The sequence below is a fragment of the Ursus maritimus genome, unplaced genomic scaffold (genome assembly GCF_017311325.1).
Source record: "Ursus maritimus isolate PB19 unplaced genomic scaffold, ASM1731132v1 scaffold_6, whole genome shotgun sequence".
NCBI classification, from domain to species: Eukaryota; Metazoa; Chordata; class Mammalia; order Carnivora; family Ursidae; genus Ursus; species Ursus maritimus.
Window position 1 is genome coordinate 63,165,177 of NW_024426774.1, and position 24,977 is coordinate 63,190,153.

At 39.0% G+C, this 24,977-nt stretch overlaps 1 protein-coding gene across 9 annotated transcripts in view; it reads left to right on the forward strand.

Annotated features, from left to right (window-relative positions):
• The window catches only part of LOC103671273, a 45,817-nt gene extending 21,055 nt beyond the window's left edge, over positions 1-24,762 (forward strand). For 2 of the 9 annotated variants that reach the window (XM_008699878.1, XM_008699877.1), the window contains exons 4-9: positions 6,161-6,413; positions 7,064-7,137; positions 7,343-7,437; positions 7,828-7,875; positions 23,967-24,126; positions 24,613-24,762. In XM_008699878.1, coding sequence (XP_008698100.1) covers positions 6,195-6,413; positions 7,064-7,137; positions 7,343-7,437; positions 7,828-7,875; positions 23,967-24,126; positions 24,613-24,625 — 609 coding nt within the window. In that variant the 5' untranslated portion in view covers positions 6,161-6,194 and the 3' untranslated portion in view covers positions 24,626-24,762. Of the gene's footprint in view, positions 1-1,028; positions 1,665-6,160; positions 6,414-7,063; positions 7,138-7,342; positions 7,438-7,827; positions 8,097-23,966; positions 24,315-24,612 lie in introns of those variants that run through there. The other 7 variants (XR_570801.1, XR_570800.1, XR_570799.2 and 4 more) reach the window with 7 other exon arrangements.
• The last annotated feature ends 215 nt before the right edge of the window (positions 24,763-24,977 follow it).

The following is a 24,977-nucleotide window of genomic DNA, read 5'->3' on the forward strand; positions in this document are numbered from 1 at the left end:
TGTTTAAAAAGCCAGGTCATTTGTTCTGTAGAATTTTCCATATTCTGGATTTGGGTGATTGTGTCCCCGTGTGTATTCTTATTTCTGATACTTTCTGTAAACTAGTAGTTATAGGAGAGTATAACCAGTATGGTAATTTTACTCTGCTAGATTAATTAGATTCACCTCCACCCATTTAAACCTGTTATTCTGAAACTCTTTTTTACTTTTTTTTTTCTACGCTGTAAAATTTAAATATTGATTATCTGATGCTAAGAGATAAAAATCAAAGCTCCCCATGATCAGGAGAGATCATTTATGATTGCATTCCACTGCCTCAGCCTCCAAACCCCTTCCACACAAACCCACACACAGACTTCATATATGTAACCGAAAGGCTTTCCAAATTCTTAATGAAAACTGGGAACAAATAATGGAGAATGTGCTTACCTAGGTTTACAGCCTTAAACCCTAAACACCTTCCTCTCAAAGCAGAGTATGATTATCTTGTTCTCATCAAGGAAGGGAACCAAAGAAGGGATTATTTGCATATAGAATTCCATGTTGTTACTAATTTTAAAAGCCATCCTGGCTTTCTTCTGTCAAATGGTTTGATTGTGGATCACATTCTTTCATCGACAGCTGGTGTATTCTAAGTCAATTAATCAACATGCATTTATCAAGCACCTGCTGTGTGATCAACGTCATTCTTAGAGAATTCATGCTGATTAAATTCTCCCTAAAACAATCAGGAAGCTGTATCTTATTTCTGCTCTGCCCTCATCCCCACCCCCAATTCACACAAATGCATTCCAAAATCAAATAGATGCTCTTTTTGTAACAATTTACTGTTTTGAATTATCTACACAGTGCTCCATTCTGTTCGGAGCTGATAACACTCTGGACAATTACGATTTTTCTAAGGTACTAAAAGCACTTTTGCATAAATGTATATACCCTTTTGTGTAATTATGTTCTCTTATGTGTCTCCTTTTAAAGAAATCTCAGAGTTTTTGTTCATTTTATTTTTTTGTTAATGTCATTACAAGTAACAGAAACCAGCTAGAGCTGGCTCAAGAGAAAATGAAAACTTATTGGAAATCTATTAGGCTCTCTCATGGAATCCAAGAAGAACTAAACTACCAAACGGGCCTCTGGAAAGGCAGAAGACAGGGAAGCTCTGGGGACCCTGACAACAGCTGCTCACAAATCTTCCCTTTGGAATTCTGCCATTAACAGGACTCAGAGCCAAACGTCTCTGATCTCTGTGTATCTCAGTTCAAAATTCAAATTCTTGGGCAGGAGGATCTGATTGGCTGTGCTGTGATCAGCAGGCTGCTGCTGCTCCAATCAAGGATGGCCAGGAGACAGGGTTGCTTCTCGGTATGTGCACCTCTAATGCAGAGCCACCAGCCACGTGCGGCTACCGAACACTTGCAAGGTGGCTGGGACACTGAGGAAATGAATTTTTTCATTTTACTTGTTATTGGTTTAAATTTTGAAACTGAAGCAATGTAAAATATATTTCCATTACCTACAACTTCACTGTTTGGGTGGAACTACATTTTTACTTTAATTGCTAAAATTTACCATCTGAACTGAGATGTGCTGCCAGTGGAAAATACTCATCAGATTTTGAAGACACTGGTAAAAAAAAAAAAAAAAAAAAGACGACGACGACGACGACGAAGAAGAAGAAGAAGAAGAAGAAGAAGAAGAAGAAGGAGAAGAAATATTCCATTAATAGTTGTATTTATTTTTATTTTTATTATATGTTGAAATTATAATATTTTGGATATTGTGGGTTAAATAAAATATTAAAATTGCTTTTAACTATTCTTTCTACTTTTAAAAAATATTACTACTGGAGAATTTTAAACTATATATGTCGTGCACAGTATATTTCTCCTGGACAGCATTCTTCTTATAGCTATGAAGGATCCATTTCTGAGGACAGGGGCAGTTCCAAGATACTAGACAAAAATTCGCAGCAAAACAGACACCCTCAAAGGGGTCAACTACATAGTACAAAATAACAGATTTCTGGGATAACCTAATGTACTCAATCGATAGTGGAAAACATCTCTTCAGCATTGTTTGACTACTTCATTGCAATATTCATTATATCACTAAGGAATATTGAAGGCTTTAGTGTTTGATGGTACAAATTTCTGTCCAACATTTCTAAACAAAGCCTCATGGAGCTGAAAATCTGGTAGAGGGGAGAGAGCCAATAAGCAGGTAAACAAAGGCATAATGCCGTGATATTAATAGATGCTGGGGAGGGGGAATGTAAGGAGACAGAGAATGACAGGGGATGTTCTTTAGCCAGATGATTAGGGAAGACCTCCCTGATCACTGACATTGAAGTAGAAAGCAGAATAAAGGAGAAGGGGTGAATCATATGACTCTCAGGAAAAAGCAGCCCTTCAGGCAAGTGGAATTAGTTCATCATGTTTCAGGATCCACAGGGAAGCCTCTGAGGCTGAAGAACAGAAAGGGGAACAAGGTGGAAAGTGAAATCAGAACAAGTAGTCTGGAGAAGGATTGTTCAAGGCCCTCAAGACAAGTGAGTGAAAGCTCTTACAGTGTTGAGAATCGCATTTACATTTTCCTTGGGTCCACAAATTGTACAGGCCAAGACCTGAAGTTTTATGACCCAGTTTTCCTGTGGATTTTTGTTCTTATGGTTTTATCAAAAATTATTGACTATTACTTTACTTCCTCACCATCTGTCTTATGAAAAACTAATTTTGAAAAAAATAAAAATTTATGAAAAAAAATTGGAAAAATTAAATTAAATCCAGAGCTACTTATCTCCTGAATTAATCTGAGTCTTGAAAAACTTATGTGTCCTTTGCTTGAATAAAATGTTTGTACAATTGAGTTGTAGAACAAAATTATTAACCTTAGAGAATCCATTTTATCCATGATAGAAGTCTTTGTAGTGACTAAGCATACTTTCCAAATTTCTTGAATGCAAAGCTTTAGAAAAATAATTCACTCAGCTGCCTAATGCACAAACAGACACCCATAGAACCTAAAGGCAACCCTAAAGGAGACATGAATACAGACACACATAAATTCCTAAAACTTGCTAAGCATATGCATGAATAATATATATAGAAGAAGTATATATATAAATAATAACTGCTGATTATACATGCTAACTACCATTTTTTAAGGCACTCACTATATATCATTCACCTGTGACAATCTGTACTAGTCTGCTAGGGCTAGCAATATACCACAGACTGGATTATTTAAATAGAAATTCATTTTCTCACATTTCAGGAGGCTGGAAGTCTAAGATCAAGATGTCAGCAGGTGTGGTTTCTTCTGAGCCCTTTCCCCTTGCCTTGCAGATGGCAGCCTTCTTGCTATGTCCTCATGGGGTCTTTCCTGTGTGCATGCTCAGCCCTATGTCTCTCTGCATGCACAACTTTCTTATAAAGACAGATTGGATTAGGCTCCACCCCAAAGACCTCACTTGAACTAAATCACCTGTTTAAAGATCCCATCTCCAAACACAATCACATTTTGAGTAACTAGGGGTAAGGGCTTTAACAGATGAATTGGAGGAAGAAGAGAAGCAACTCAGCCTATAACACTGCCACTTACCTATGAAGATAAAATATTGGATAAGATGGTACTCCTAAAATAGGTGACAATGTGATAAGTGCTATCAAAGAAGTATGTAAAATTGGTCACATATCTTGGAAGCACAGAAGGAAGAGGGCAGATTCTTCTTTGATGGAGGGCCTGGAAGTAATCTGAACACTTCACGGAGGTGGTTACGTTTGAAGTGGCTTCAGAGGACAATTAGGCAGGCATTGTATACGTTGTGCCAGCACCCATGGCCACTGTGACTAAATTATACGTGGCCCCTTAACTATTCAATATATTATAATGAGAAATAAGTAAGAAGCAGTAAGATGCTATGTAAATGTTCAGTTTTTCTTTCTTTCATAAGTTAATTAGCTAAATTACTATATTCCCTATTCCTCCAGAATACAAATTGCTAAACAAAAATCTAAATACATAATATCCTGTTTGCCTTCTTAACTTATAGGCTAATGCTTGGCAAAATATTTTGTTATTTCCCTTTGCTTTTCTCACCTGTCTTTGCTTTCTTTAAGTTTTACAAAATAATTTAAATAAGTCTTGAATCTTTTTTTCTGGGATGGAGGAAGAGATTCTACAGGAGTTTTACATGTGATTGCTGTGCTGAAAATAACTACTAATTGTGGCAGGAACTTGATGGAATATATACTTAGCAAAGTTCTGTATTTCTCTTGGGTTAGAAAAGTCCTTGAATTGGGGCGCCTGGGTGGCACAGCGGTTAAGCGTCTGCCTTCGGCTCAGGGCGTGATCCCGGCGTTACGGGATCAAGCCCCACGTCAGGCTCCTCTACTATGAGCCTGCTTCTTCCTCTCCCACTCCCCCTGCTTGTGTTCCCTCTCTCGCTGGCTGTCTCTATCTCTGTCAAATAAATAAATAAAATCTTTAAAAAAAAAAAAAAAAGAAAAGTCCTTGAATTGACTTCAAGTTGAATTCTTTATAGCTCTTTTGTTATAATACCCATGAAATTGTTCGCTTAAAATGAAAGACACATGCAAATTTTTTTAAAAGTTCTTCTATCAAGATAGCTTCTATAGGTCTAAAGATCTTTGTGTAAAATTGCATAGCCACTTTAACTTTCCTCCAAATTATTCCAGATATTACTCCCGGAGAGAGCTTTCTTTTCCTAGCGAGAACTTTTGGGTTTTGTTGACATGCTTTCCCCCCCAGAGAGGTTGGTTGGACAGGAATCGGTTTCTGTGGTCTTTTGTGGTTTCTCTGGCTTACACTATGATGATTGGAACCGATCCGTAATGTACTCAGAAATTATATTCCCACTACCTTTGTAGCATGTCACTGGAATAAAATCCCAACTCTACTCCATTAGGAAGAATTAAAGTTTTTCTACTAAGTTAGAATGTTTTAAATTTTCTTAAACTTTTCTCAACTCTTATTGCTGTGAAAACTACATCCTGAAGTGAATGTATGAAACTATATATAGCTAAAACATGCCAAACAAATAATAGAGACTCTTCCCTAGAGGAGCTCATAATCACAGAACAAGTGGCATCTTGACAACTTGTGTTGTTTTTGCTGATGAATATTTTATCTTAAATATTAAAATGCCACATTCCTCATAATTGTCATAGCTTAACTGGAAAGGACTTGAAAAATATCTTGTTCTAAAATTTAGCAGATTAAATGCAATGTGCTATCCTGGATTTGATCCTGGAATAGAAAAGAACATTAGTAGAGAACTGGTGAAATCCATATACGGCCTGGAGTTTAGTAAATAGTAACGTACCACTGTTAATTTCCTAGTTCTGACAAATGCACCCTGGCTAGGTAAGATGCTAATGTTAGGTGACATTGGATGAAGGACATACAGGGACTCTCCATGATACCTTTGTGACTTTTCTGTAAATCTAAAATTGCTCCGCAATAAAAAGATTATATTTTTTTAACTCAAAAAAATTAGCAGAATGTTGAATTTATATTTTCCAGTCTATCTCCATGAATAAGAGGGGCAGACCCACAAGTCCAGGGAGCCGGATTGGATTCGGGACTATGGGGGAAAACAAGGCATAGAAGCAAGATGCAAAACCAAAAAGGCTGGAACCGAAAGAGCTTCCGGGTGAGGAGGTTCAAAAATGACAGAGGGCTCTCCACTGAAGAGGAAATCCTCTGGGTTGTCAGTATAGGAAGTCACTAAATGCTAATATAAAGCTAGAAGATTTTAATAACAGAATATTTTATAAACACAAAACATATGTAGATGAGAATGATGGATCACGCACTGACAGATGCACCTTTTAAATAAAAGTGCTTTTGAAATGTAGACTGTACCCGTCAAACATGCGGGAACTGTCGGTTGTGCAAAGAGAAGGAAGTCGCTGAGAATTTACAGCAGCGTCTCTTGCCTTTCTGAGGTTGTGAAGCGGGGTGGCAAAGTCTTCTGTTTTCCTCATTCTCTGGTTCCGGCTCTTTCTCATTCTGTTTGAGATCACCCTGCAATTTTTAAGCATGAGGGTGTGATCCTAAGAATCTTTTCTACTCATACATTTTCAGTTTTAAATTGGCTAATTTTTATACGAAGTGTTAACTTCTTTTAAAAATAAAGGTAAAATGGTAGCTCCTAGTCGGCCTCAGCATGGATGTCCAGCCCTCCTGCGTCTCTCCAGTCGGCCCTGTGCGATCAGAGGTGGGCACATGACCCGGTCCAATCAAAAAAGGCGCCCTGTTTCTGTGGACATACGGACACACCAGGATCGCGCGAACGTGGAGGAGCAAGGAAGAACCCCGCTGGGCTAAGAGGAAGGGAGAAGCTTGAATCCACGCTCACCTGTCTGAAAGCACGAAGGCAACAGCCAACGGTGAGACCCCTTCTGCCTCTAGCCAGTATTCCAGGACCACTGAGAGTCAAATAATAATTCTTGCTGAGTTGAAAAAGCTGAATCCTGTGTCTCAATCTAAAATTAATACAAAAGCATGAGGCAGGAAACACACCAGAGACTCGGTAAAAATTAGGGAACCTTGTCTCCATTGCCCCTTCCTCTTATACAGCTGTGCTCTTCCCTGCCAAGTATAATTAGAAGTCATGCCCATGGCAGACTAGGGGCAGGTTAACGATCATGGGAGAGAGCCCACAGGGTGGGCAAAGCTGAGATCTGTTGCTAAGAAAATGAAACTATGGGGACAAGGCAATATTTCTGGTATTGGTGCTTAGTTTATGAAATCTCCACATACGAAATTGGCAAAAAACCAGCTGAGATCTGAAGAGGATCGCATTGCCAGAAAAACTCAACTTGGAAACAAAGCCCTTGACCGTTCAAAGCCTAAAGCAATACCCAGGCTCCATAATGAGAGCAACAAGAAGTCGGGGGCTAAGGTGCTGCCATCCTAGAACATGACGGGGAAGGGAGACTTGTTTCCCACATGTGCAGATCTAGGGGCAGCAAGGTTGAATCACTGAAGAACTTACTTCACTGCAAGGGAAGCAATTGGGATGCTATTTCTATTGTAGGTCCAGGAGGAGCCCCCTTTCCACCTGACCAGGAGGAAAGCCTATGGCCCAGAAATACTAGACTTAAAGACGAGGTAGTCACTGGATGAGACCTTACGTTGTCTTGTTGCGAGGTGAACAGTACGTGGGGCTGTTACGTTAAATTCAGGGTGGGACATTTTTGGAATTTGCCTTTCAGAAAGGCAAAAGTGTGAATGGTAACAGTGAACTGTGATAGCATAAGTGCTGCCCGATACCTTCCTTAATTTGGATGGCCATCATGCTATTTCTTTCTTGCAGTACCAGATTCTTTCTTCTGGAACAGATATGGGCACATGCCAGAAACCCACCCAATCTTAATCCTGCATTCCTCAGACATGGTGATGAATATAGAGGTGGGCATGAGACCCACACAGAGACTGTGAGTCCCTCACAGGGTTTGATATGTAGACATTGGGGGAGACAGGTCTCTTTGCAATGAGATTCCTAAAGCAGATGCTGTAAGCCTAGAGCTGTGGGCAACCTAATTCTCTGGCAGTCTGGAAGAGGGAAGAAAATGAGGTCACTACACAGAGGAGGCTGAGCTGAGATTTGGGGAGAGGGTGGAAGAGAGAGACTTGTAGATATAATTTCCACCTGGGCTTGAAACCAAATCCTTCCATGAACTTCTCTTTCCCTCCTCTCCCTCTCCGTTCAAATCCTTTCCCTTTTTGGCTTAAATTAATTTGGGTTGTGTTTCTGTGAATTTCAACTAAAGTAGTCTCTATGTATTTTTATTTTTCTAGATATAAAAGTAATGCATGCTCACTCTAAAAGGAATTTGGAAGATACAAGTGAGTAAAGAGAAAAAAGAAAATTATTCTCTCATGCTTTGGGTATAACCAGGCTAACATTTTAGAAATTTTGCAGTATTTGAAATGCTTGCTTTACATGGTTATGATCATGATAAATTTATTTTGCATAGTTATGATTATAATAAATATTCAAGCTTAATCTCCTGCTTTTCTACTTAATATAACATTTTCCCATGTTCTTAAACACCTTATAAATAAAATTTTCTAAAATTTTCTCAATTATTTGATACTTTTGAAATACTATCATCATTTTGGATTATAACCCTAGCATTTGTTTTCTGAAATATAATTACTGGAACTAAATATTAGAATATTTTAAAGGCTCGGAATATTGGGGGGGTTGTTGGTTTTTTTTTTTAAGATTTTAAAATTTATTCATGTGAGAGAGAGATTGAGAGCATGAGCCAGGGGGAGGGGCAGAGAGAGAGGGAGAAGCAGACTCCATGCTGAGCAGGGAGCCCAACTCAGGCCCATCTCAAAACCCTGGGATCATGACCTGAGCCTAAGCAGATGCTCAACATACTGAGCTACCGAGGCGCTCCGGCTCATGATCTCTTTTATTTTATTTATTTGATTTGATTTTTTTAACAATAAAACTTACATTTATTAAGCAACCACCGTGTGCCAAGCAGCAAGGGGGGGTCTGCATGCCAGCCAAGTCCCAGTGTTCAGGGCCCCCTCCAATGTCATGATCTATTTTAAATATGATTCCTTAATTAGACGAATACAAATATACACAAACGAGAGTTCTTTCTTCGTGGATAATCAGGATTAAGTGAATGAAATATATAGGATTAAGTAAGAGGAAAAATATTAGATAGCATTAGACCCTCAATGAATAGTTCCTTTTAAGGACAAAAACTGTCCTGAATTAACCCAATTCAGAATTTAAGCCACATAAAATTATAGAAGTGAAAAGAAATAAAAACACGGATATTCAACGATGACATATATATACATCCCTCCCTAATTGACATAATCTTTTAAAAGTATAATTTTACCATTTTTCCATCATGAAAGTAATATATAAAACAACACATGATACTGCTGACAACTATTTTTTTTTTAAGGATTTATTTATTTGAGAGAGAGAGCGAGTGTGGAGGGAGGGGAAAGGGAGAGGATCCCACTCAGACTGCAGGCTGAGTGCAGAGCCCTGTGTGGGGCTCGACTTGGGGCTTGGTTCCATGACCCTGAGATCAGGATGCTGAGATCATGACCGGAGCCAAAACCAAGCAAGAGTTGAATACTTAACCCAACTATGCCACCCAGGCACTCCTACCACTGACAACTTTTAAAAAATGATAATATGCATTGTCATTGGCATACAGATACAATGTTGGGAAGGGTACAAATTAGTTTAACCCTTTGGGGACAATTTGACAACTATTTTATTTTTTGCTTTAATGAATAAATAACCAGTCATTTAAATTGCTTTATAATATTTCATTAAGTGCATATATTTACTTAATCAATATTCTATTTTTAGATATTTTGATTGCTTCTAGCATTTTACTATTACAATAATGTTTTTATGTATTTATTTGTAGTAATTTAATGTATTTTATATAATTTTAATATGATTTATTGTATTTAAAAATATTATGAATTATTTTTTTGGACTGATTCCCAGAAGTGAGATTATTGAGTCAAAGGTAACTGAATCAAAATGACGAAATCAAACATTTTCTGGTTCTTGATGGAGATTGCCAAATCACTTTTCAGAAAGAGCTTATCAGTGTACCATGCCAACAGCATCTTGCCCCTAATCTAATCAAATTAATCTATTACATTATTTTAATAATGTCTCTAATCTGGGGCGCCTGGGTAGCGCAGTCCTTAAGTGTCTGCCTTCGGCTCAGGGCGTGATCCTGGCATTCCGGGATCGAGTCCCACATCAGGCTCCTCCGCTGGGAGCCTGCTTCTTCCTCTCCCACTCCCCCTGCTGTGTTCCCTCTCTCGCTGGCTGTCTATCTGTCACATAAATAAATAAAATCTTTAAAAAAAAATAATGTCTCTAATCTATTAAATTATTTTAATGTTTTGTTCATTTAAGAGATGGACATTGGTGGTTTTAAATTTTTTAATTACAAGCAAGGATCAATTCTTCCTGAATATTTGTGTAAAGTTATGTTCATCTTCACTTACATGATTTTTTTTTAAAGATTTCATTTTATTTATTTGAGAGAGTGAGAGAGAGAGCATGCGGCACACATGAGTGTGTGAGGAGGGTCAGAGGGAGAGGGAGAAGCAGGCTCCCCCCACTGAGCAGGGACCCCAACAAGGGGCTCGGCCCCAGGACCCCAGGATCATGACCTGAGCTGAAGGCAGATGCTTAATCCACTGAGCCACCCAGGTGCCCCCATAATCTTTTAACCAGTGGGAAGGCACTCTTTTTTCAGGGCTGTTTCTGCCACATTGGGAAGAAACGTGTTAGGCTCTTCTGTCACTTTGCTACTCTGGCTAATCAGTGCCCACAGACTATTACAATGGTCCCCAAATGCCTATCCAAAAAATTGTGTCAGGACCACATAAGAAATAATACCTATGAAATCTATTAAAAATACAGATTCTTAAATTCCACTCTCAGAGTGCCTAAATCTGTGGGCCTGCAATATATTTTTTTTAATTTTATTTATTTATTTGACAGAGAGAGAGACAGCCAGTGAGAGAGGGAACACAGGAAGGGGGAGTGAGAGAGGAAGAAGCAGGCTCCCAGCGGAGGAGCCAGATGTGGGGCTCGATCCCAGAACGCCAGGATCACGCCCTGAGCTGAAGGCAGATGCTTAACAACTGAGCCACCCAGGCACCCCCCTGCAATATTTTTTTACAGTTCTATAGGTGAGGCTGAGATGTTGTCGGATTTGGACACAGTGCTTTAAAGCAGAGGTTCATAAATTGTGGTCCCTGGACCAAAAGCAGCAACATCTCACCTGGGAACTTGTTAACAGTGCAAGTTCTTGGGACCCCACCCCAGACATATTGAATTAGAAACTCTCAAGGTGGGGCTCAGTAATCTGTGGGGTTTTTTTTAAAAAAGATTTTATTTATTTATTTGAGAGACAGAGAGCATGAGAGGTCTCGGGAGAAGGGACAGAGGGAGAGAGAGAAGCAGGCTCCCCACTGAACAGGGAGCCCGACGCGGGTCTCAGTCCCAGGACCCTGAGATCATGACCTGAGCTGAAGGCAGGTGCTTAACTGAGTGAGCCACCCAGGCGCCCCCAAACTGTGACCATTTTAAGAGTGAAAAGTGATATAAATACTACATTATACTGGGACAGGGTGTGTAAACTAGGACGGTGGCAAGCAAATAGCAAAACATGGTGACTTCTTTTTTTTTTTAAGTAATTATTTATTTATTTGAGAGAGAAAGGGAGTGTGTGGTGGTGAGGGGCAGAGGGAGAGGGAGAAATTACCTGTGTCTCACTGACAGGATAGTAAATCCAAGTGCTCCCCTGGTACAGAAACCAAATGAGCCCCCTAGGGTTTCCCCCTACACTTACCTCTCACCTCCTTGTGTAGTCAAGGGGTGAGCATGAGACAAAACTAGACCAGCTACACTTTCTGTTCTGAAACTCTTTTTTTTTTTAAAGATTTAATAAAAATTCTTACTGTGGAGAACTTAAACATATACAAAAGTGGAAAGAACAATACATTAATCTCCATAAACTCTAACTAATTCTCAACAATGATTAATACATGGCTATTCTGACTTATCTAGATACTTCTCCATTTCCTCCAGGCTGCAGGGTTTTTTGAAGCAAATCTTACAGATATAATATCAAGGAATATTTTTCCCTGTATTACCAATATAAGCCATTATACTAATGTAAGTTAGTTTGATGAAAATACTGCTTTGTGCTAGAAATGATATGTTTAAAAGTCCTTTCAGTGCCCAGTACTGAAACTGACAACACCTGAAAAAAAGTATTTTCTTCACTGGAGGAAAAAAGAAATGTCAAGGTCTGGTGACCTGTGTTTCTGTAACTCTGTTTGTCTATCTCTGTTACTCCCAAAGTCAAACATTGTTGCATCAATTTTATTTAACTTGATCAGATTTATTTAAGTCTATATATTATCATGTATCATTTAATCCCTAAAAAGATTAAAAGCTATATATTTATGTTTCATTGCTCTAAAATTACTCTACTGAAATTTTCAGTATTCGGCTATATTAAGATTATTGTTAATTTTTTCTTTATTGTGTGTGTATATATATATATATAAAACATAAAATTTATTATTTTAACCATTTTTTACATTTTTTATGATTTATTTATTTATTTGAGAGAGAGCATGTGAGTGAGGGGAGGGGCAGAGGGGGAGAGAGAGGGCCCGACACAGGGCTTGATCTCATGACCCTGAGATTACCACCTGAGTTGAAACAAAGAGTTCAACATTCAACGACCATGCCACCCAGGAACCCTGTCATTTTAACCATTTTTAAGTGCACAGTTCAGTAACATCAAGTACATTCACAATGTTGTGCAATCAGGGACTTGGTATTTTGAGCAGCATAACACAAGGGGAGAAGTACCCAAACCAGACCGCCCAAGGATCCCTACTGCTGAAACCCTCAAGATTGGAGGAAACGAGCTGTATAACCAATACTCACTGAAAGTTGCCTTCTGAACTAGTTGGGCTAGTTTGGACTTTCCCTTGAAAGACATGATTGCTTCTTCCTTTTTCTTCCTCTGGAACTTTAGTTATAAATGTCCCAAGGTTCTTACAACATTACAGCCTTTATTTATCTCAGAGAGAAATATTGTCCTTTGAACTTTACAAAACACAATGTTCTTGTTTGTGTTTCCACTTGAATATGTCTGAGCCATCTCCCCTTGCATAACGCTCTGTCTGGACATCCCCAAAGACGAGGAGCCATATACTCAACAAACAACGGCAGAACTACAGACATCTAATGGCATCCAGCATGTCCTCCCATCTACTTTAGCATCTCTTACCTCATATGTTTGCCTGAAAGGTTTTTTTAAATTGAGGTAAGATTCACGTAACAAAATTAATAGCCATTTTTAAACATATTTATTATTTTAATCCTACTATAGTTAACATACAGTGTTATATTAGTACAATTAGTACAAATGACTCAAGAATTCCACACATTATCCAGTGCTCATCACAAGTACACTCCCAATCCCCTTCACCCACTTCACTCATCTCCTCACCCACCTCTCCTCTGGTAGCCATCAGTTTGTTCCCTGTAGTCAAGGGTCTGTTTTTTTGGTTTGTCTCTTTTTTTTTTTCTTTGTTCATTTGTTTTGTTTCCTAAATTTCTTAAATTTTACTGTGATCATATGGCATTTGTCTTTCTCTGACTGACTTATTTCACTTAGCATAATACACTCTAGATCCAACCATGTTGCAAATGGCAGACAGACACTTAGGCTGCTTCCATAACTTCACTATTGTAAATAATTCTGCAATAAACATAGGGGTCCATATATCCTTTCAAATTAGTGTTTTTATATTCTTTGGGTAAATACCCAGTGGTGGAATTACTGGATCATATGGTAGTTCTATTTTTAATTTTCTAAGGAAGATCCATATTGTTTTCCACAGTGGCTGCACCAGTTTGCATTCCCACCGACATTGCACGAGGGTCACTTTTTCTTCACATCCTCACCAGCACTTGTTTCTTGTGTTTTTGATTTTAGCCATTTTGACAGGTGTGAGTTGATACCTCATTGTGGATTCGATTTGCGTTTCCCTGATAGTGAGTGACGTTGAGCATCTTTTCATGGGTCTGTTGGCCATCTATATATCTTCTTTGGAAAAATGTCTGTTCAGGGGTGCCTGGGTGGCTCAGTCAGTTAAGAGTCTGCCTTCAGCTCAGGTTATGATCCCGGGGTCCTGGGATCAAGCCCTGTCTCGGCAGGCTTCTTGCTGCTCATCAGGGAGCCTGCTTCTCCCTCTCCCCGCCCCCTCTCTTATTCTTTCTCGCTCTCTCAAATAAATAAATAAAATCTTAAAAAAAAGAAAAAGGAAAATGTCTGTTCATGTCTTCTAGCCCATTTTTTAATTGGATGAGTAGTAGTTGTTTTTCTTCTCTCAGCACCATTTGTTGAGGAGACTGTCTTTCTCTCATTGCATATTCTTGCACACTTAGTGGAAGATTAACTGACCATATAATCATGAGTTTATTTCTAGGCTCTCTATTCTGTCCCTTGATCTATGTGTATATTTTTTGTGCCAGTACCGTACTGGTGTTTTGATTACTACAGCTTTGTGGTAAATCTTGAAATCTGGGATTGAGATACCTCCGGTTTTGTTTTTCTTTTTCAAGATTGCTTTGGCTATTTGGGGTCTTCTGTGGCTCCATACAAGTTTTAAAATTATTTGTTCTAGATCTACAAAAAAATGTTGTTGTTATTTTGATAGGTATTACATTAAATCTGTGGATCGCTTTGGGTAATATGGACATTTTAACAATATTGGTTCTTCCAATCCGTGAGCATGGAATATATCTTTCATTTGTTAGTGTCATCTTCAATTTCTTTCATCAATGTTTTATAGTTTTCAAAGTACACATCTTTCACCCCCTTGGTTAAGTTTATTCTTACTATTATTTTGGGTGCATTTTTAAATGGGATTGTTTTCTCCCTGCTCAATGTGGAACCTGCTTCTCCCTCTCCAACTTTTGCTCCCCCTGCTTGTGCTTTCTCTCTCTCTCTGTCAAATAAATAAATAAAATCTTTGAAAAATAAAAAAAAATATGGCCAACTTAGTGTGGAGTGGTATTTCATTGTGGTTTTAGCTTGTATTTCCCTAATGACTAATGATGTTGAACATCTTTTCATATGCTTGTTGGCTGTTTGTGTATCTTCTTTGGAGAAAAGTTCGTTCAAGTCCTTTGCTCATTTTTAAAATGAGTGCTAACCACTTATCTGCCCATACCTTGATCTTGGATTTCCCAGCCTCCACAGCTACGAGAAAGAGGTGTTTGGTTGTGTATGGGCCACCCAGTCTATGGTATTCTGTTGTAGCAGCCTGAATTAACTAAGACAAAGGCATGACGATTTCTCCTATGTTTTCTTCTGAGAGATTTTTTTAAAAGATTTATTTATTTATTTTAGAGAGGGAGAGAAAGATCACGAGCAGGAGGGATAGAGGGAGAGGGAGAAAGAATCTCAAGCCGACTCCACTTTGAGCGCAGAACCCAACACAGGGCTCAATCTCACAACCCTGAGATCATGACCTGAGCTGAAACCAAGTGTCAGATGCTTAACCAACTGCACCACCCAGGTGCCCCTGTTTTGAGAGTTCTATTGTTTATAGTTTTATAGTTTGTATATTTAGGTCCTTCAACCATTTTGAATACATTTTTGTATATTTTCGTATATAAATGTACTTCATTTTTTTGCACATGGATATCCAGTTCTTCCAGACCTATTTGTTGAAGAGACTGTTCTCTCCCTCATTGAAAGGTTTTGACACCTTTGTGAAAAATCAATTTGCTGTAGGTATATGTGTTTATTTCTAGACTATGAATTCTATTTCATTGATTTAAATATCTCTCCTTATGCCAAAACCACAGTATTTTGATTACTGTAGTATTGTAGTAAGTTTTGAAATTGGAAAGTAAGTTCCCCATCTTTGTCCTTTTTTTTCAAGATTGTTTTGGCTATTTGGGATTCCTTGAGACCATATATGAATTTGAGGATTGGCTTTTCTATTTCTTCAAAAAAGGCTTGGGATTTTGATAGGGATTGCATTGAATCTGTAGATCACTTTGAGAAATACTGTCATCCTCATAATAGCAAGTCTATCAATCCATGAATATGAGATATCTTTCCATTTATTTAAGTCTTCTGTAACTTCTTTCAGCAGTGTTTTTAATTTTCAGTCAGTAAGTTTTGCTGCTTCTTGGTTAAATTTATTGCTAAGTAATAAATTAGCACCAACCTCAGAATTTCTGATTCAATAGAACTAAAGTGGGGTCCAATAATTTGCATTTTTAGCAAGTTCCTAGGTAATGCGGATGCTGCTGGTCTGGGGGCCACATTTAAGAAGTACTGATTTGGGCTAAGACTCAAGTGATAGATTTTTGGGGAAAAAATTCTCCACGTGATTTTCAGTGTGTAACCAGGATGGAAAAATTACTTCCCTAGTACTATTTCCTAATTATAGAGAGACAGAGAGTACAGAAAGCCTAACCCTCCTAAATCAGGACACTTCGATTGAATGACAAAGTAGGGAGGGAAGAAGGAAGGAACACCAGATAGAGTCCCAGGGTGAATCAGAGACTGTCTGACAGGTTTGACCTCCATGGTGGGAAAAGAATGGTTGGATTCAGTTCCTAAATTTTACTTCTGCTCGGTTTCTAAATTTTACTTCTGTTCAGGCTTTAATCTCTACTTTTCTATGATTATAGAACTAGGGGAAAAAACTGTTTCCTGAAATACTATTTGACACCTTTATATCTGAATAGAAGTGCTATCCAGAAACTTTACTGAGTATCTAATACCATAGGAACTTCGATAACTCCTAGGATGAATCTTGCTTTTATTCTGGCTCTGCCCTTCCATCTGATAAATTATTTCTTGAATTCAGGTAGCAACTGTTTAAAATTATTTGGTCAGTAGGAGATGCAGCTAAAGAACATCATTCCCCCTTGCACTTAACCATTATTGATCATATGAACCAATGCTTCTCAACAAAATGGCACACATAGAAATGATAATACAGTGTTTGTATTGCATACTGGGGCAAAAAGCTTACAGCTGAAGATAAGCAGCCAGGGGTTCTGACCAGCTTCTCCAAGGACTTAGAGCAGTCAATATCTCAATGAGCTAGAACCAGACCTGTTGCTTAGAAATCTCTGATGTAGCCAAAGTATCCATCTACTTCATATAGTTGCAACCTTCCATAATACATAGTGTTTAAAAAAGATATCCTCAAGAAGCCATTGTTGAAAAACAAGAAGTCATTGTTGGCTTAACTACCTTATAAATAACTTTATCTAGATTTGTTTAATTGTGCATTTACTCATGATATGTGTGAATTTGTTCCATGATACAGTTGTACGATAAATATTGCTGCAGTCCTGGGGTAATACTGGAAATGATGGGGGCAAAATTAGAAAGTCTAGAACATTTAGGGAAGGCCAGGGTGATTACGACTTCAGGTGTTCCATAATCAGAAACAGTCCCTTGAAAACAGGTGGCTCTACTTCCTCATGCCAGACTCAAGCGTGGGCAGGTCTCCCAAGCCAGCATCCTTCTGGGACTCCATGCAGACAGCTCCCCATTCACACCTCGTGTATAAGTGGGACACAGATCTCTGCCAAACCCTCCTCCCCATCCCCTTGGGGGCAGCTCCCGTTTAATTGCTTGTTGGGTCCATGTATACTTTTCTTCAGGCCAATACAAAGACGTTGGAAATGCTCTCTAATAGGTGAGAAGATAAATGTACTTTTCTTAATGGAGGTGCAATAACCTTTCTGTTTTCAGTCTCTTAAAGTGAATGGCTAAGAACTGGGCCAAAGATGCTGCTGCATGAGCAAATTAGCCTGCCTCCAAAGAAAAAGGTCTCTGCTTTAGGAACACGTATTTACAGCTGAAACTCAAGAAATTACATGGTGAAATAGTATTTAAGATGGAAGACTTTTCTGGGGTGCCTGGGTGGCTCAGTCAATTAAGCAGCTCACTCTTGATTTAGGCTTATGTCATGATCTCAGTGTTGTGGGATCAAGCCCTGCATCAGGCTCTGAGCTCAGCAGAGAGTCTGCTTGAGATTCTCTCTCTCTTTCCCTCCCCTCTGCCCCTCTCCACCCCGCTCGTGCTCTCTATCTTTAAAATAAATAAATAAGTCTTTAAAGAAAGAGTCTTTGAAGACTCTTTTTTAGTTATAGAAATTCTGCTTTTATGTAAAAATGTGGGATACTCTAATTATGGACAGATTATTGCTAGTGATACGTACAGTGATAGAGGTTTTCCACATTCAAATTAGAAACAAACTCTTTCAGTGTTAGATGAAACAGGTCTGGGGCTAGAAGGGGAGGGGCGGATCTGCACAGCATATGAATGTGTGAGTTGGTCTAAGTGCAAAACCAGAGGTGGACTGCAAGTAGACATAAAAACTAATGCCCAGGAACTAAGCTGGATTAGAACAGGAAACAGAGATCATAGAAGTATGAAACTAGAAGCAGGCATCAAGAAACCAAACTGGATAAAATCCCAGAGACAGTTTGAGAATCTAAGTCATCAGGGGGAATGGAGCAACTTCTCTCATCTTTGAGATCTGGTCCAAGCCAATTTGTCAGTTCAGGAATTGCCAGCTTCTTCTAGTAAAAATAACAGTAATAATTCCAGATATTGAAGGTGGTTCAGAACTCTTCTTAGGATAATGCTTCCTCTCCTACAGCATCATTACTATGATTTCTTATGACATAATCCAGTCTCAGACCTAAATTTTCCACAGATACCAACATGTATTAGCCAAGAGGCTGAAGAGAGTGGTCACGCACACACAGTTCCTCTGAACTCAGTGAAGTCCACACATCTTGTTCTTGGCAATCTAACAAGATAACTTGCCGGAAGATTCACTTGGAGGCCAATACACTGTAGGCTGACAGGATGAGCCAAACTTCCAATCAGCTCAAGTAGAAGAATTCTGTATTAAGAAGAGTGACACAGAAGGAAACAACGCTAGAGGCACTGGGTGCTCAACCGCTGTTGGGCTTCTGGGCTGCCAGGTGCTTATCCTCCATTTATGCAAAGTGGAAATAGCTGGGTAATATAGTTATGCCCGATAGTACGGTTATGCCCGTAGTTATAGTTCATTATAAAAAAAAATACCTGCTATCTCTTGGTGCTGGTTCAGATAGCAATATGTAGAGTACTGCCTGAGCCTCCTTTGGGGGATGGACTAGTGATTAAGGTCCTTGGACCTGCTAACTGATCACCTCTACCTGGGGTGTGGACTCCTGACCAGACTGTTAAAAATGTTAAATCATTGCCTCTGGGATGTAGATTAATGTACGAACACCTTCACATCAAACCAGTGTATTTTTAAGCAAATTCCAGACAAAATATCAGACACCTTTAACTAATAACGTTTAAATCTAATTTTATTTCTCACAGTATTTTTTTTTCCCTCCCAGGGTGGAAGTGAGATTGGTTTTAAAAATAGTTACCATGACTCAGAAATAGAGAAAATGCAGTGTGCCTTACTATTAGTCAAGGGGCAGAAATCCTACTCAAATTAATTTAAGCAGAGCAGACATTAGCAGATCGTGGTCCTGGTGAGAATAGGGAAGGATCCAACCAAGGCACTCTGGACCCAAGGACTCAAAGGATATTGAAATCTCTTCTCATTCTCTTTTTGTCTCTCTCTTTCCCTTTGCATTGTGTTTCTGCCTCACAGGTCTATTTCTTGCATTTTGGCCTCTTTCTCTTCTATTTCTGAAAAGACTTTTTACAAGGCATTCAGCCCTTTTAGCTTCAAGTCCTTCTAGCTCCATGAACACAGAGCCAGGGGGCTCCTCTATTTTAATTTATTTCTTCAAGATTTATTTATTTATATGAGAGAGAGAGCACGTGCCTGCGACAATGGTGGGGGTTGCTGAGGGAGGGACGCTCAAGCAGACTCCCTGGTGAGCGAAGAGCCAACTCAGGGCTTGATCTTGAGTACCTGATGAGGAAAGACGTGGATTATCTCAATTTCTGTCGCCCGCTCTGAATAATAACCCCTGGATCATCCCTCTGGCAGGAGGTTGAGGTACCTCAAGTCTGGGTCACTTGTCCTGTGCTTTGAGGGTGGGAGAGGACTGTTATCAAAAGAAAGGGTGGAGCCAAATGGCCCCAAACTACCCCTACTTCAGCCTCCCCCACCCTCCCTATTCTTACCCTGCTTTCCTTGGCTTGTGTGTGTTAAATTGGATATTACAAAAAGCAAGAAGAATTAAAACTTTTATGTCTTAAGATTTTGTAGCACATAAACTTTGATCCACCTCCTGTTTTTAGCTTGCAGAGACCATGCAGAACAGCTGGCATGAGAACTTTCTGGGATTTCCTCCCCCTTCCCCCCACGATACCATTACAATGGAAGTCTGAAGGTTTTCATAAGCAGAGGTGGGCTAACATTGATATGGAAAAAAAAGATGCCAATATGCCATAGCAGCAAATATCATAACCAAAATACATGTCCTTGAAACATTGAAATTAATTGAATTGGGGACTTTTTAAGATGGTCTGTTTGCACTTTTAATCATCATCTATAGATTCAAAGCTCCTGGGTTTTCCTGGTGAGTGATGCTCCTGATAAATATCTCTCTGTTTTGTGGACAATAAAATGATTCAACAAATGCCATATGTAGTATTTAGCTCTCAAGGAGACCTACGGCCTAGTTGGAACACATCCTATTTGCTGTGCCTACTGGAGGGTAGAATGAACAGATTGCTGGTAATAGCTCACTCCACATCGTGTCTGTCAGACACCATGTGCCAGGTGAAAAACTGACCACATGCAATGTGGACACCGTTATTTTTCCACTTCTCTCCATTCCTGGGAAGCTTCAAAGAAGAACAAAGAGAACAAATTGCAAGAACGCTATTCAAACAACAAATTGTGGTGAGATATCTGACCATTACATTATGATGACTAATTTATAGCAGGGTTGATTAAAATTTGACAAATGGTATCAGTTGCAATTTTAAGTGTTAACAGAAACACTCTGATGTCATTATTCGCAACTTTCTGGCATGAAATTCTATTATTAAATAGATTCTGAAAAGCAGTGCCACTGCAGCAAAAAGACATTCCTATTCATATATGAAAGACAGTGGCCTCATATAGGTGGATCAGACCAAAATAAAAATGGAGTGTCAAGTGATAACGTCTAACTTCTGCTACTTAGGACCTAGTTGGTTGCTGAGAATTGCACTTAGGATACTGAAAGTGCATACTGTTCTGTGTGCATGAGTGGTATAGCACCTGGATACCCAAAGTGCAGGATGGGGTCCTGCGGCAGGACCCAGGAGCTTGTTTAAAATGCAAATGATTTGGCCCTACTCTAGACCCACTGAATCAAAAATTCTGGGAGCCGGGCCAGCAATCTGTGCTTTACAAGGCTTCTGCATGCTTCTGGTGCACCCTAAAGCAGAGGCACACCATCCTAATTAGTGATGAGCACTCTCCTGGTGGCTTGTGCCACTGCCTGAGCGATAGAACTTGGTGATGTAGATGTGTGTGACGCACGGGTCTCCCTGTCTGCTGTTGCTACTCGCAGCAGTAGACCTCTAGTAGACCTCTAGTGTTGCAATGACTTCTTTCACCTAAACCGCCCACCCACCCACACCCCCACACACACACATTAGATGGGTTGAGATGGTCTCATTTTCCTCCTCCATTTTTGTAAGTCATCCACAAGAACTTCTCAGGTTGTTTTTACTTCTGGAGTTCTAAACTCCGTGATCATTAACCAGTGCCATATAGAGACAATGCTGTCTCTAACAGCTGATACTCCTAAGGCATCTTTTCTCTGTAACAGTTATTCTTTGAAAATTCATTCTTATTTTTAACTCTTTTCTCACAAGATTGGAAGACTTGAATTTCCTATGTTACTTAGTACCAGGGCAAAATCATTTCAGCTTGTGTTCTAGCTAACCCTAGCCAATTCACTCCTTACTATTCATATATTAATTAAAACTTAAATTGTAGAAAGGTACTTTTTGAACCAGTGATCAATCAGCATCAACAAATACTTAAGTGTATGTTACAACCTATACGCTGTTCTAGGAGCAGCAGAATATACATAAAGGACCTCAGAAATGATCATCATTTAACAAAATAGTCAAGGAGAACATATGAACTTGAAAAATTTAATGACAGTATCAGGGAGGAGTAGAAGAGCTATCTCTAGGCATTATATGATTAATTAGAAAATAAACAGAAAAGTCAGTGGAGAGGAAGAGATCACTGGATTGAATAGATCTGGGCAGGCTTCACTCAAGATTCCTTCCCTGTGCACATGTTTACAAAATACCTGCTCCAAGAAGGGCCTCGTGCAGGTGCTGTAGATAATGTGGGACTTGAGCCAGGCATCTGAGAAAGGCAATTCAAACGTCAGGAACAGCACGAGCAAAGGTGTGATATGAGGAGTTAATACAGTAGGTCTGCTAACCTTCTCCTCACCTAGACCCATAACTGACCATCGCCAACCCCTGGGTGTATGGTCTTTGGAAGTTGATGTTGAACTTTGATGATTTTGTCATATACACCTGGAACAATGGCCTATGATTTACCAGCTCGTCAGAATTGCTTTGCACAAACAACAAGATTGCTGGTGTGCACTGGTTTCATTTTTAGGGTCCTGAGTTTCAGTACAGTCATGTACCAGAAGGTGCCTATGTGACCAGACCTTCATAAAAACCTCAAACCCTGGGGCACCTGGGTGGCACAGCGGTTAAGGATCTGCCTTCGGCTCAGGGCGTGATCCCGGCAATCTGGGATCGAGCCCCACATCAGGCTTCTCCACTATGAGCCTGCTTCTTCCTCTCCCACTCCCCCTGCTTGTGCTCCCTCTCTCGCTGGCTGTCTCTATCTCTGTCGAAAAAATAAATAAAATCTTTAAAAAAAAAAAAAAAACAACCTCAAACCCTGACACTTGAACTGACTTATAAATCCTTCTAACGAATCGCCAAACATGGGGTGGTCATGGGACTCCTGAAACATATGGTATGCAACAAAATTCAAAACGCACACGATTTTTGGGGGGTAGGTAGAGAAAATAAATATTTAGATCTGCTGGAAAAATTAAATTCTTCTATTTTTTATTATTTTATTATTTCTTTTTTTTTATTATGTTCAATTAGCCAGCATATAGTACATCATTAGTTTTTGATTAGTTCAGTGATTCATTAGTTGCGTATAACACCCACTGCTCATCACCACACATGCCCTCCTTAATACCCATCACCCGGTTACCCCATCTCCCAGAAAATTCAATTCTTGATTGTTGAATATAGGTAAAGAGTATGTGGGTATTCGTTGTACTGTCAAGGTTCTTGTAGGTTTGAAATTTTCAAAATCTAAATTTGTAAAAAAAAAAAAAAAAGGATAGTATTAGGAAAAGACTAAATACTAAGAAATGTTAGCAATTTAAAAATCAATTATTGCATACGTGCCTGGGCATATTTGTACATAGAATCATAGAATTTTAAGTTGTCTTGAAGAATAGAAGTTTTACGTGCCACTGTTTAGTCAAATCTATCCATCTTTTCTTGTTTGTTTGCATGTATATTTTGGCGAGAACTCTTGTCTTGGACAGATGGGGGGCTGAGGGGCATGGTAGAGCCCTGAGTGGGCAGGCTGGAAGCAGGCATGAGGCTGTGATAAATGGAGCCAAGAGGATAATTACCAGGTCAGTTTCCTATGGAGTTACTGGGTCAGTAGTGCCAAGACCAATAGTCTAGGGTCAGGATGCCAAAATCAGAGAGAACAAGGAGAAGAGGAATCTCAGGTTCGAAGCCGATCTGTCTGACAGAGCAGGCAATGCAAAGAGAGTTCAAACAGGGAGGAAGGCAGATGAGCCAAGAATGATCTCTGACAAAAAATACATACAGCCACAATTTCTTTTTTAACCTGGTTACTGCTGAAAGAGTTGCGTATAACCTGAAGAGACTGATGCAGCTAGGGAGTGGACATTCGTAAGGTCAAAGAGTTCTGTCTCACTCCGAGATTGAATAAATCTTTGCTTATATTTTCTTCTCACTTTATTTTTTGAAATTTTACATGTAAGTGTTTAACCCCTCTGGTTAAACTATAATATCTATACGCATGGGTGAGATTGGTTTATACTGTGCTAGCTAGCTTCTTCAGGTTTTATTAATAGGCTATGCATAGTGGTCAAGCACATGAATTCTGAAGTCAGACTCCAAGGGTCCCAATCGTGGCTCTATCACCAATAAGTGGCAATATTACTTAACCTCTTGATATCTCACTCTCTTCTCTATAAAATGCAGCTAAAAATATTACCTACTGTAGGAGGTAACTGTTCTTGGCACAGTTCTGATAGAAGGTAGGTACTTAATAAGTTTTAATTCTTTTATTAGTATTTGCAGCATCAGAAGGAATTACAAATAAGAAAAGAAGGAAGGCTGGAATGAGCCCTATGATGTTGAACTGGAATAAAAAGTATCAGAAGCAGGACAGTGAAATAGGAGTTTTCTGCTGTTGTCCCAGCACAGAATCAGTTTTGACAGTCATTCACAGGTGAGAATACCTTTGTGGGTGTCTGGCAGTCCATTGGAGAAGTTCCAGCACATCACTGGAACAAAAATCTGAGAATAGACACAATGAAGAGGGCAAGAAGAACAGTTTTACTTTATTTGCATAAGTTCTGGGGATCTAATATACAGCATGGTGACTATAATTAAGATTACTGTTATCGTATACTTGAAATTTGCCAAGTCTATAGATCTTAAGCATTCTCACCGCACAGACAAAAAAGATTTTTATGTGAAGAAGTGTATGTATTAATTGACCTAATTGTGATAGTCATTTGACAATGTATACATGTATCAAATCATGTTGTACATTTTAAATATATATAATTTTATTTGTCAATTATACCTCAATTAAACTGGTTTTAAAAAGTATCAGTATGAACTAATGGTTTTTGATAAATAAAGAAATAGAGGTGTGTGCATATATATAGATATAGATATTAATTTATGTGCATAAAAATATATTTCCTAGCTCTGTCTGCTGAGAGGGCCTAGAAACAATGATACCGCAGTAGCAACAAACATACTTGGTGCCCAGATTTTGTTTGATAACTACACTTTTCCAAAAAATAAAGAGAAACCAAAGCTCCTTAGAGAAATGGCTGATTCCAGGGTCTGAAACAGAAAGAGAACAAGAGGAGCCTGGAACGATCTTGTAATACCAAAAGGTAGGTGGTCAAAAAATGATGGGGGCATGTTGAAAGAACATAGGAACCAATATGAAGGGGGTCCCAATGGCCAAATCTGGGATGATTTAAGGAACAAAATAAATCATGATAATAACATATTTATAACCCATGGAATAAAAATAATGTCCATGAGGCCATCTCATAAAAA